This window comes from Hirundo rustica, chromosome 11, assembly GCF_015227805.2.
Source record: "Hirundo rustica isolate bHirRus1 chromosome 11, bHirRus1.pri.v3, whole genome shotgun sequence".
NCBI classification, from domain to species: Eukaryota; Metazoa; Chordata; class Aves; order Passeriformes; family Hirundinidae; genus Hirundo; species Hirundo rustica.
This window is the reverse complement of record NC_053460.1, coordinates 145,740-158,688: the sequence shown is the minus strand read 5'-3', so window position 1 is coordinate 158,688 and position 12,949 is coordinate 145,740. Positions and strand designations below refer to the sequence as shown.

Here is a 12,949-nt window from a genome sequence, read left to right as displayed (position 1 = left end):
AATCTGTAACTTGGTGTGTATATCACCACAACTGAAAATTCAGATCATTTCCCCAAACAGTAGACCTCTTCTGTGATTAATTTCCTTAATTTTGATGGTCTTTATGTCTTAATGTTTCCAGAATTCAAGGCTAAATAATAATGGAATGTTAAAATGTTAAATGTCTGATAACTTGTCCTAAAAAAGTTGTAAAACAACGGTTAATTTTTAAAGTTTTATTGTCTTAGAGACACATTAGATATTTTGGGCATATGCTAACATTTCTGAATAGTTTCCAGAGGATATGTTCTCAACTCAGCATTTAAGAACTATCCTTTTTCTTTACTCTGCAATTCCTGATAGAGGAATAGAGCTTGACTGAAGCACTTGAGCATTTTCAAGGTGGGTTTTGGTAATATTAGGTGTGTGTTTAAATATAAAAGGTGACCCATCATATTTGAATGTGACTGTATTCTAAGAGAGACTTCTGGTAAAGTTCTATACTCACATATTGTTTTGGTGCAATGGCCTGTTGAACAAAATCTTTAACTTTCAAAGTGACAAGCTTGACTAGTAACAGACCATAAAAGAGGAGAAAATAGTGATTTATCAGTACAATTTAAATGAAAACTAATTGTTCTAATACATGAAGATTTTTGGTGGGTTTTTTTTTTGCGGGGGGGGGGGGGGGTTGGTGTTTTTTTTTGTTGTTGTTGTTGGTTTTTTTTTTTTTTTTTTTTTTGTGTGTGTGTGTGTTGTTTTGTTGTTTTTTTTTTTTTTTCACTTTTGGGTAGTAGGAATGAGTTACACAAAGAGAGATAATGCCTTTTTATTAGTTCAGGAGTAGGATTCCTGAATAGCAGAGGGAGGAGAATCACTGAGGCGACACCTTTCCTAGTCTCTGTATTGCAGTAGAGAAGCTGGAATTGTTTTCTAAGGAACTTGAGCACTAGCCACCTATACAACTTGAGCTAATCTGAATTAGGTCTCTGACTCTCTGAGAAGTTTTGATCTTGATAGTAAGTTCTTCTAAGGAGCAAGGCTTTTGAAATGAGGAGGGAAACAGATCTGATAAGGTTGAAGAATTCTGTGTGCAACCCTACCAGGTGTTGTAACTCTTAACTAGTAGGCTCTTCAAGTCTTCAGAGATCATTCTCGATTTCTGGAGCTTGTAGTTAGCTGAAGGAATGGCTGAAGGAAACTCCTGTTTTAAACACAAGGTGCAAATCAGTAGCAACTTCTACGGACTGCTTTGTCGTTTATGTTGATGTGCAAAGAATAAAAGGATGTGTCTGTACTGGTGAAAAATGTTAACTAATCCTGAACAAGATTTGCTACTTTGGAGGAAGTTCTAAGTAGCACTTGGGCACCAGATAAAGTGACGCTCCACTGTCTCCTGTTGCTGGATGATATAGTTGTCCCCCCCATTGCTGCATTAAAGGTCTGTTGTCATTATCATAGGCTTTGGAATTGCTGAGACTAGGTAAATGTTAACTCTTCTGTAATGTTTCTGAATTTAAGTGTTCTCATGTCCAGAGTTTCTTCTCATCTTCAGTAACTCCTGCTTATGCTTACATGTCTAAAACTCAAAACTGTGATGGGATTTCCAATGTATTAGCATGCAGAAGAATTCTAAAGTCCCTGAAGGCAAGGAACAGGTACTCGATGCAAGAATTTTTCATATTAAGAGAACACTTTCTGAAGGAGGGGAAGAAAACACAATGTGCTACATTGCATAGGAATCGTATTGAAATACTGAAAGAGTGTACACAAGAAGAGCTCAAGGTTCAAGGATAAACGTGTGAAGTGATTTGTGAGGGGAAAACATTATTTTACATGGATGGGTGCAAAACCTTTTTTATGGGATGGATTCAAAGGTATATTAAAAGAAAAGGTGAATTATTTGATACTGACTAAAAAAAAGTATGTATTTGCAGCAGAAGGATAGAAGTTCTAAATATTGGAAAATAAATCACAGCTCTGTCTTTTGTCCGTGATGTTGTCCACCGTCAGAGCAGTTCTGAATTGTTCTGTTCTCATCAGGTAGGAAGCGTGTGTGAAGTACAGTTGCTTTTAGTCAGTCCTTCAGGTTAGACCCTGTGTAACTGTGTTAGTTGTTACACAAGCGAGAACAGCAGGAAGCCTCAAAAATTGGTTCTTGAGTCTTTTTCATCAATTCTTTGCTTTCCAAAATATTGGCTCTGCTTGCTTTCCTGTGGTTGTGAAGTGAGAAGGAAAAAGTATCTTTTACAGTGTGCCTTGCTAATTCTTTTTTTATGCAAGGGCATTTGTAAATACTGACTATTAACTTTATTCAGTATCTGAATGATGTTCAGGTGAATTCCAGCTAGATCTTCAGTTTGTTGTCATTGTACCTGCCTTCTCGGTGAGATGGGAAGTCCTGCCTAAACACCAGAGAAGGATGAGAAAAAAGTATTCATAAAAAGCTGTACTTCACATATATAATAATGTCGTTGAATTCTGTTTTTCCATTGAATAGATCTGTTTAGGCAGTCTTTCCTTTTATTTTCTGTTGTCCAAGACCAAGCTTAAGATGCTGAAGCCTTCCATGGGCATACCTACAGAAAGTTTTTGGTCCACTGGCAAGGAAAGGAATGAGCTTGTACAAGTCACAGGCTGCAGATACCATGTTCAGCAATTTATAAACCTTCAGATATAGCATGGGAACAAAACAACATGTGGTATCAAAACAATTTTTTGGCAAACCTCTGTTTGTAGGTTATGTATTAGTGTTTCAAAAACTTTGTAAAGAGCACTTCCTTTAAAATAAATGAGTTTGTCATGATTGTAATAGCTACTGTCTTCTCAGGAACTGCAGCATTGTAATGAGCTTAACTAGGGTGCAGAGCCATAGCGTAAGTGTGGATTCCTGCTGTAGTGAACCTTTCACCTCTTTTCCACTCCATCTGAGGTCTCTCAAAGCTGCAGGTTCTCACTGCTGCCTGTCTTTGCACAAACCAGACTGATGTGTCTGGGGACTGCTTTTGGGAAGAAGGGGGCAAGCTGTTTTTTGCATGTGCAGGTGGGTGGTGCACTGTCCCTGGAATGCTAGTGTGAATGCAGTGGAAGGACTGGACTCGCCTTTTTCAGTGTGAGCCTGCACATGAATGATCTTAGTGGTTATGAAATTATTGCCTATAGACTGTAGAGGAAAGAAGGAAGTGTGTAGAGCACAAGTTAGCAGGATTTTTGAAGCATGGCCATCCGAAGCACTCAGATGAAATCTTTTGCAAGTTATTAAACAGAGTTGAGTTTTGTAGAGGATTTCTGTCCCAAGTCGTCATGATTCTGGCGTCAGTTCTCTTTGGAGCCTGGCTTTTCTGGAGAGAGGCAGATGATATGAGAGTACCTTGCAAAGTGCTCTTTCTGCCTGTTTCAGGTGGGGAGTCATGTTACGTTCATTTGACAGCTGGCTCAAATTGGAGTAATCCCATTTCTAATGTTTTAGAAGAGCAGGTATGAGGTACAGTGAAGTCCTCGGGTTCTCAGTTTAACTCTTAACCATTCTACTGAAGTAGCCTACCTTTTCTTCATTCTTTTACTTGCATAATTGTACGGTAAGAAAGAAAAAAATACGCAGAAGTGTGAGACCATTATGAAACCTTTAGAGACAGTAGACGTTTTACAGACTTCTTTCTTCTCTCAGAGGATGCCAGCCCCCATCAGACTGCGGGAGTTGATCCGGACCATCCGGACAGCAAGAACCCAGGCAGAGGAGCGTGAGATGATCCAAAAAGAATGTGCTGCTATCCGGTCATCCTTCCGAGAGGAAGATAACACATACCGATGCAGAAATGTGGCAAAACTGCTGTATATGCACATGCTGGGATATCCTGCACATTTTGGACAGGTAGGTTAAAATTTAGTGTCTTCTGTGTTTTGGGCACTTTGACTTGTTCAGAGCATTCCTAGGTGCAGTTCTGCTGTCCTTCAGGATGTTTTGAGGTCTCTTTTCACATATGTTCTGAACCTATGTTAGTTAGTTTAGACTTAGTGAGATTCGCTGTTTGGGGGCTTACGTATTTTATTTTGAAACTCAGTGTTAGTCTGCTTTTCCCATACTGTCTCCTCCTCACCATCCATGTTTCTGTAGAGCAGTAGTGCTTAAACCACAGTCCAAGACATAGGGATATTTTTAGGTTGGATCAAAATAGCACTTTGGAGTTCTGTCTCTGAAAAATACCACATACTTCAAAGGCGGTTCTATACCCTTTTTCTTATAAAACAATGTATTTGAGACAGAAAAGATCTGGTCTGTTCCTGGCAATCAGAAGTGGTATTCTTTATCCCCATCTTAGTGAGGTGACATGCAGAATAGAGGTGTGAGTTTGCCATCTCTTGGCTTATTTTTGATGTGCTGTTTTTGACAGAAATTTTAGGAAAGGGAGACAGGAAGATGGAAGCTCTTGATCTACAAGGTGTCCCTCAAGTGAACCTTGCTTAGTCTTTGGGCCATAGTCAGTTTTCCTTAGAAGTCAGTAAGTGCCCTGTTAATAGTAATCTAATCTAGGTCTTCAGTAAAGCTTAAATTAGTCAATTTGTTGTATCCCTTCAAGTAGCTTCATGTCTTGTGTGTCTATCTATTTGTGGTTGGATTTACCAATCTTAGTGTGTCTTCACTGAAACGAAGAGCTCAAACCAATGAAATCAAGTTGCAGATAGGGTTAGGATTACTGAGTTCAGGCTCTGCTATAGCACATGGAGTGCCTCATCGTACTTCCATATTACTGAATTCTTCTCTCAGGGTAAGGAGTTTTTGAAGAAGAGCAGGTGAATTTGTGTATTACTCTGTTCTTAACACTTTTCATAGCCTGGCTTCCTGGTCCAGGAAAGAAACTTCCTGTCACAAAAATTAAGGCTAAGGATCTTGGAGCCTTAAGAATAATGAAAAGCGTTACAGATAGGTGTCATCTAGAGATTCAGTGTTTGGCCTGTGTTAAGATCTTTATTTAAATTTCATTATACCTTGTTACTCAAGTATTTAATACCATATAAGGAAGATTGTAATTTACAATTTAATTTAATATTTTAATTTTCCATTACTAACTAAATTTACTATTTTACCATTACTAACTAAAGCCGAAGTTTCCAGTTTCTGGTTTGGTTACTAATTGTAAATTCACTGTTAGTGAAAGAAGGCTAAAGCAGATTGTTCAGTATCCATTATTTGCCAGGCTTGCTACATCTCAAAAAGCAGAATCTATTCTGACTACTTGGGGAGCAGGGTGTACTTCATTCAATGTCCTTGATTCTCTTGTAATTTATCAGGGCATTGTCAGGAGGGCGTAGGGCCCAATGCTGAAAAGTATTCTCCAAGTGAGTGGAGACCTTTGCATGTCCTTCACAGTTACCTCTGGAAGGAACCTTTCAAGATGCTGCTGTTCTATAGGACTATAGTTTGTGTAAGCGGGACCTGTTGAGGACACAGGCTGTTCCAGCAGTGCAGTCTTGCAGAGGTAGTCCTGCATTGTAGACAGTAAGCTTCTGGGAGTGGCAGGATAGATATGCAGAGAAGATGTTTTGCTGAAAAACAGAAGAGCCACGAGTGCTGTTACAGTCTCTCTTAAAGCTGTAAGCAGACTGCAGCTAACAGTGTGGGTAATCAGGAGTGAGTGGTTGATCTACTTCTGTCCAAACCAGGGCTCCTCAGCTTTGACCTGGGATATCTTGTACACAAGTATAAGAATGAGCGCCATATTTAGCTGATATGCACTGGATGGCATGCTGTCTGCTGAGCACGTGCAAAAGGCCGTTTGTGCAAGTTCAGAAGTCGTCAGACAGCCTGGACAAATGTTAAAATAACTTTATTACTGTCATTGTTTCTATTTGAAAAAAATTCCAGTTGGAAGAGTGGCAATGTCAATAAAAGTTGGGTCAGTTGTAGTCTGGCTACATGCCAGTAGTATCTGTTACAGTAGTGATGTAGCAGATTTTAATTGTTCCTTTGAATGAAATGGATTTAACAGGATCAAGATTTTTTCCCACTAATTACACCTAGTAACAGCTTCAGCTGATCATGTTTCTTAGTACTGCTATGCATGAATCTAGTTTTGCGTGTATTTATAGGCAAGTGAAACAAGAACTCATCAGCCTTTCATGGGGTAAATTTCACTAATTCCTTTTAAATTCAAAAGTACTAGAAATGTATCTTAAAGTGTCTGTTGCAGTCATCAGTTTCCTTATGCTCTTCCTCAGTCATTCATCTTCTGTCTTCGTTGGCTCTTACCCTGTAGCTTAGATGTCGTCAATTTTAAGTTGCATTTTTGCAGAGGATTGTGTAAGTATCTTGTAAGCCCAGGAAAGAAGGTTGTTTCAGAGGTGTTTTCCTCTTCCTGGAAAAGCACTGGAAACATGAGAGCTTGATATCTAGTGCTCTGTACATCATCTTTGGCTGATCTTGGGCATTTGTGCAAATTCCTCTTTGCAGAGGACTGGTCTTATTGTTCAGAGGTGTTTATTCAAAGTTTTCATCCCTTTCTAACCTTGCAGACTGAAATCAATTTCTTTCAAGCCTTTTCTTCCCAATTTGTAATCCTTGCCCTAGCTGGGCTTTCACATGTGACATCAACGCGAACAGTTGAGTGTGTGTTCTAATGCCATGTAGTCATGAGAGCTTGCAGGACTGGGACTAGGTCCTAGCACTTTCTGTCTCTGGCACTTCAACTTTAATTTTCTTACCGATGCACTGTGCAACTTCAGTCTCATGATGTGTGTGTTTCTTGCATCTCACATGTGTCTGTTGCCCTGTTCAGGCTTCTGTCTAGCTGGGGCCATGAATCCCTTTTCCTGACACCTCGTGTCTTTGCATGTGCACGCCCCCTTTGCCATGGATCTTTTGCCAACTCTGTCTGACCCCTCCTCAAACCTATTGTGTATGGTTACTTGCTGCCCCAGCTAGTTTGTAAAGCAGACTTACAGAAATTGTGAGGGATAGATCTCTACTTTCCTGTCAGGAAAATAGACATAGATTATAGTTGTTTAGTTGTCTGTTACAGAAAACTATTTTGGTGTATAGGAATGTCAGAATATCTCTGTGGTTTTTGTTTTTCATTTTAAAAGTGTCGGATGTAAATATGAGATAGCAATTAAATTTTAAATTAGCATAGTGCCGGTGGAAGCTATGTATGTTGTCTTGGAAATCTCTTCTGTGATGTTGATCACAGTTGGCATTTCTACAGGGGAAAAGGGAAACTTATAGTGGCTGGAATGCAAATTATTTTAGTAAACTTCAGGTGTTCCAGAGATTACAGAGAAGTGCAGAAACGTAACTACCTCTGACAATCTACATTTTACCTAGCTAGCAAGTTAGTTAAAGATGATCATAATAATAAACAAAACCTGGGGCTAGAGTTATAGAATCCTAGAATGATTTGAGTTGAAAGGTCATCTAGTTCCAGCTGCCATGGGCAAGGACACCTGCTAGTCCAGGTTGCTCCAAGCCCAGTCCAGCCTGGCCTTCAATACTTTTGGGGATGGGGCAGCCAGAACTTCACTGGGCAACCTCTGCCAGAGCCTCACCATGCTCACAGGCAAGAATTTCCTCCTAATATCTGACCTAAACCTGCCCCTTTTACCATTTGGAATCATTACCCCTTGTCCTATCACTACATGTCCTTGTTTCATCAGCTTACAGAGCACTGATCCTCTTCCTAGTAGATAAATGGAACCTTTTACATCTAGTTAAAAATTTCATGTGAGTATCAAACATGACACATCATCTAGATTTCCAGATCTTTACTATTTTGTGTATAGTGATGTATCTTTCATCTCTATCAATGTGTTATCATTTACTTTTGTGATCTGACATTACCCCACATATCTGGTATATCTGAGGTCATGGAAGACCAACAACAGTGTCTGGCCAATTCAAGGCGCCAGAGCTGCTAATGACCTTCCTGCTAGCTTTGTTGGAACTTTGGGCAGGTCATTTAACCGTTCTTGGTTTTCCACATCACCAAAATGGGAACCAAATACACCTTTGAAAGTGCATTCTGAGATACATACATTACTACGCATCAAAATTCAAACTGTTTCTTCTCTAGCTAAGAAGTAGTTTCAAGCTAATTATGTCCTTTTTTTCTTCTTTTTTTTCCTTTTTTTCCTTTTTTTTTTTTTTTTTTTTCCAGTTGGAGTGCCTCAAGCTTATTGCATCTCAGAAATTCACAGACAAGCGCATTGGGTATTTAGGTGCCATGTTGCTGCTGGATGAGAGACAGGATGTTCATCTTCTTATGACCAATTGCATCAAGAAGTAAGGGTACCACCTCTCCATCAAACCATGCTTTGAGGTTTCAGTATCAGAAAGTATCCTTCTGACAGTGATACTTAAAGTACTTTAGGGTTTTCCCTTGTGTTAGAACACTGGTATCTTGAAATTGTCGTATGCTGTTGACCATAATAAGACTGTTGTAGTAGTGCTCTGTACTGAGCCATCCTGTCTAGCTTCTTTAGTGGGAAGAGAATATAAAATTGCATTGGTTTTGAAGAAGCATACGTAGCAAGCAGCACATGTCCTGTATGTGTTTGTTGGCTTTTGCTGACAAGCTCTGGAGTTGCCAAGGAACAAGGCTGTGTATCTTGCTTTCTTTTTAAGATCTAATGGTCCTGGTGAATGTTTTTTATTGGAAGTAAAGCAGCAGCTTGGGATGTGCTGTCATTTTGCTGAAATCAGACAAGAAGAGATGGGAATTACTAATTTTTTAATACTTCTCTCAGCAAAGCGATGTTAAAGTGGGACTTTTTTACATCATTGTTTAGTGGGTGACAATGTGTGTGCTTTCTTTTCAAGATAGATTGGAGCAGGTATGGAACAGCTGGGTTCTGATTGACCTACCCAAAGGTTGTGTGTGGTGTACCTGTTTTTATTATTATGTACTGTTAGCACATAAGCTTTTCAGATATTAGCAAGTAAAGTATTGATCTTGAATTAGACTGTGGCCTCAAAGTGCTTTGAAAGAAACTTGAAAAAAACTGTGGGCCTGAGAATCTGCTAACTTTGGACCTAGAGATGAGATTTGGATCTAAGAGATGAGATTTTTGTTTAAAGATCTTTCATTGAAATGCCGTAGCTGTGAGGTGCTTCCATTAGAACCTGGCTGCAGGTTAACACATATTTTGATTTTTTTATGTTATAATGAATTTGGTAAGGGTGTAGTGAGTTTGAACTGGAAATGGGTCAGATGGAAACTGAGCAGAAATGGTGGAGAGCTTCCCACCATCTCCTGGGTTATATATTGCTTTCTTCTTTGGCTTCTATATCTGCCATTGTATCTTGCTTTTATCTAGACGTTAAGGGATTTATTTATGGCTTTTTTTTTTTCACTGTTTCGTAGCAAGATCCAGATTTTTGCGACAAAAAGGAAAGCAACCTCTTGAAGCATGTCCTTGTGATACACACAGCTTTATATACTTGCCTAAAAATGTTGAAGGAAGAAAACAAAAAAACAACCTATTTAGTAGCATGTGCTACCTGCTCATTCATCTGCACGTTGCCATAACTGCTTCATATTACAACCAGAATACTGTCTTTCCATTCTGCACCTCTTGCGTGTTTGGTTAGGAACCACTTCTTTCCCTGGCTCTTCCATTTTGCATTCCCTAGCTCCCCTTGCCTCCCAAACTAGAGCTATATTTTTACTTTTTTCAGCATTGATTCCTGGGTGCTGTGGCAACCGTAGTACCAAACACAGATGGAAAACTGGTGTAGAAGTCAATTTTGAAGGCTGTTGGGATTGCCATGTAGAAGCTATGTCGTCCTGTGCTTAGTGTGATATTGGTAGCTAGCCTCATGAATAGCATCTCCTATTGGGAGGTAGTTTAGTGACTACTTTTCACAGCTTCCTTAGACATATGAATAGGAAAAATTGCTAAACAGAATTCTTGTGTGGATTATTTTCAAGGTGTGTGAGTGGTGGGATTTGTAATTTTTGGTCAGGCTAGAGGATACTTTTACACAGATTTTTCTATACTGTTTGGTTTGTAAATGCAGAAGCTAAGCCTGTTATAGGACATCTTTTAAACTGGGACAGCCTATAGTTGTTCACTGCAGGTCTGTACTTTGCATGCAAGTTCCAAAGCTATAAACCATTTAAATGGAATTCTGTATAGTCTTCCCTCTTCTCAGCTCAATCCCTGGATACCCTGACAGGTCAGCCTGATAGCTGAACTAAGTATTTTATCTGTTTAATTGAGGATTCTAAGTAGATTAGTAGCAAACTCTGTGTTGCATGCACTCAAAGATTCTAGTGCTCCCAAGTCGTGCTCCCACACAGTTGTGAATCCAGAAAGGTCTTTTGGGCCATGTGTTGCTGGTTATATGACTCTAGCTATAGATGCCCTTTTTTGTGTGCTCAGTTTCTCTGTGTGCATGCTGATTGACTTTTTTTTTGTTCTCCTTTACAGTGACCTTAATCACAGCACGCAGTATGTGCAGGGGCTGGCACTTTGTACTCTTGGCTGCATGGGCTCCTCAGAAATGTGCAGAGACCTTGCAGGAGAGGTGGAAAAGCTCCTCAAAACTTCCAATTCCTATCTTAGGAAGAAGGTACTTCAGGAAACTTTTGAATACTTTGTTATGGATTAAAAGGCAAGACTGAATACCTTGCTGATATCTGGAATACTACATGGCTAAGGTCACACTGAGGGCATATTTCCCAGTGTGCAAGACATAGCTCAAAACTCCCTGTCTGATAGCAGTAATGTATATAAGCCTCCTAAAAGATAAGCTCCAATTGGCGAGGCAGTTGCTTTTATTTTGGTACTTTCCCCCTTCATGTTATTGGTGGTAGTGTAAACCACTTGCCCCCTCATGGATGTTTAGCCTCAAAATTCTGGTCACCAGTTTTACTTACCTTCTCAGATAAGTCCAGAGAATCTCTGGTTATGAACGGTGCAAGTGGTATCAGAAGAATTTGAACCAATTTGATATCTTCTGTTGATGATGGTGACAGTAGTATGAGAGCTAGAAGGGGTTAAGGTCCTGAAATGGACAAACACTTATAATTGTGTGCCATAGCATCACCAAAGGGTGATCACCCCCATTCTTTTAGATTTATTTATTGATAAGTGTTAGTCAGAGTGTGAAGCAATAAGATTTAGGTAGAGATGCATTGTTACTTCTTTGTCTAGTGCTGGATCTGGAGAGAGTTTGGAGAGCAAACAAGGCTAAGAGGTCTTGTGTTCTGGAAAGGCGCTAGATTTTCAGTCAGGTGCAAGGAAAAGTGTCTCCTGTTGCTTCTCCATCCTAGAAGAAATAGGCATGTGTTTTTTCAAAAAACCCTGGAAGTGTAGTTTTGTTTCTCATAGCACCCATCACCTAGAGGAGGAAGTTGATTTTTTGGAAAGGAGGGAAAGTAAATAAGCCATAATTTGACAGTAAGTTTAATTATTTGTTTCCAATGTGTTATCTCCTTCCCAGTAAGAGGAAGACAGGCTGAAGTAGCCCTGTTACAGAGTTGCTTTGCAGATAATAGCACTTATTAATGTGAATAATGTAAAAATGAACTGTTGCTAGGGGGAGTATTAGTTTGTGCTTCCCCTTTATTGAACTCTCTTCTGGAATGCTGTTTAGTAACACTTGTAATAAAGAGGTGGAAAAATGTGCCATAAACTTTGCAGACTTTTGTTTATCATGAAGATTGCTATAGCTCCCACTACACTAGATATTCCCAAAACAGGTATTGTTGTCATTGCAGTGTGTACTAACAGAAGCATTTTTCCTATCCAGGCAGCACTGTGTGCTGTTCATGTCATCAGAAAGGTGCCTGAACTTATGGAGATGTTCCTGCCAGCCACCAAAAACTTGCTGAATGAGAAGAACCACGGTAATAGCTGAGACTGTACATAGCAGGGCTAGGCCTTTTTCTAGAGGATAATGCATTTGCTACCTAAGCCTTTCATTTGGAGGGAACTTCAGAGGTGTATTTGTATGATTTGTTTTTTTCCACTTCTACACAGTGAATGCAAATGTCATTTAGAAGGAGAGATGTGTATGACTGCTAATCAACAGGACTTTGACATGTCAAGAGAACATGTGATAAAAGGAACTCTTTCACTGTGTTTTGATACACTTTAGAGGGGTGAAATGGGGAAAGTTTGGTTTTTATCCTGTACACTGCTAAAAGTGGCTCTAAGGCAGTGACTTCTTAGTTTTGGATTTATTTTGTCGTGTAGTCTGTCTCTAAATGGATTTCTGAGGCCTCCTGAGGAAGGTGACATAAGGTTAGCTAGGCAGTCCAAATCAGAGGAGAAAATCAGGAAATGTGAGGAACTTGACATTGACAGGTGCAGTCAACACGTACTGTCCTTCCGGAGTCTTATGTTTGTATAGAATCATAGAATGATGGGATTTAGAAGAGACCTTAGAGGTCAGTAGCCCAACTACGACCATTACTTTATCTTTAATATGCAAGTTTCTGCAGACCAAATCAAATTTATGTCCTGCTTTGGCCCTAAATTGCAGCTTTAAGGCATGAGCACATCGCTGTCTGCTTTCCCTTGGACACAGCTGCAAGCACAAATATCTGTAGTGGTAGATATGATATGTTGAATTCAAGAATATTTTTTTAATGATTACCTGTGGTTTTCTTGTGACCTTTATCAAATGTCTGGAGCCACTGGAATGGTGTTAAATGAAGATATGTTTTTCTTTCCCCCCTTCCTCTCCTTTAGGTGTTCTTCATACATCAGTTGTCCTCCTCACAGAGATGTGTGAGAGAAGCCCAGACATGCTTGCACACTTTAGAAAGGTAAGTGTGAACTGCTAATATTGCAAAGTTAATATTCATGGCCTTCTAGTAAAGTCATTACATTTGTTTGGGTGAAGAATGTAACGATGCTGTCTGTTCGCTAATTTTTTTTTCTAAATCATTAAATGTGGGAATTTTGTGTGTATCTAGGCCTAATTCCCTTCAGCAAGTGGTTAAGTTACAAAACATTGGTCTTAAGATTA

The 12,949-nt window shown here is 39.5% G+C and overlaps 1 protein-coding gene across 1 annotated transcript in view; it reads left to right on the top strand.

Moving 5' to 3' along the window:
- Window positions 1–12,949, top strand: part of AP1G1 (adaptor related protein complex 1 subunit gamma 1) — a 34,690-nt gene that overhangs the window by 4,008 nt on the left and 17,733 nt on the right. Inside the window, 5 exon segments of the mRNA XM_058422148.1 lie at window positions 3,647–3,850; window positions 8,127–8,251; window positions 10,402–10,543; window positions 11,726–11,822; window positions 12,670–12,746. Coding sequence (XP_058278131.1) covers window positions 3,647–3,850; window positions 8,127–8,251; window positions 10,402–10,543; window positions 11,726–11,822; window positions 12,670–12,746 — 645 coding nt within the window.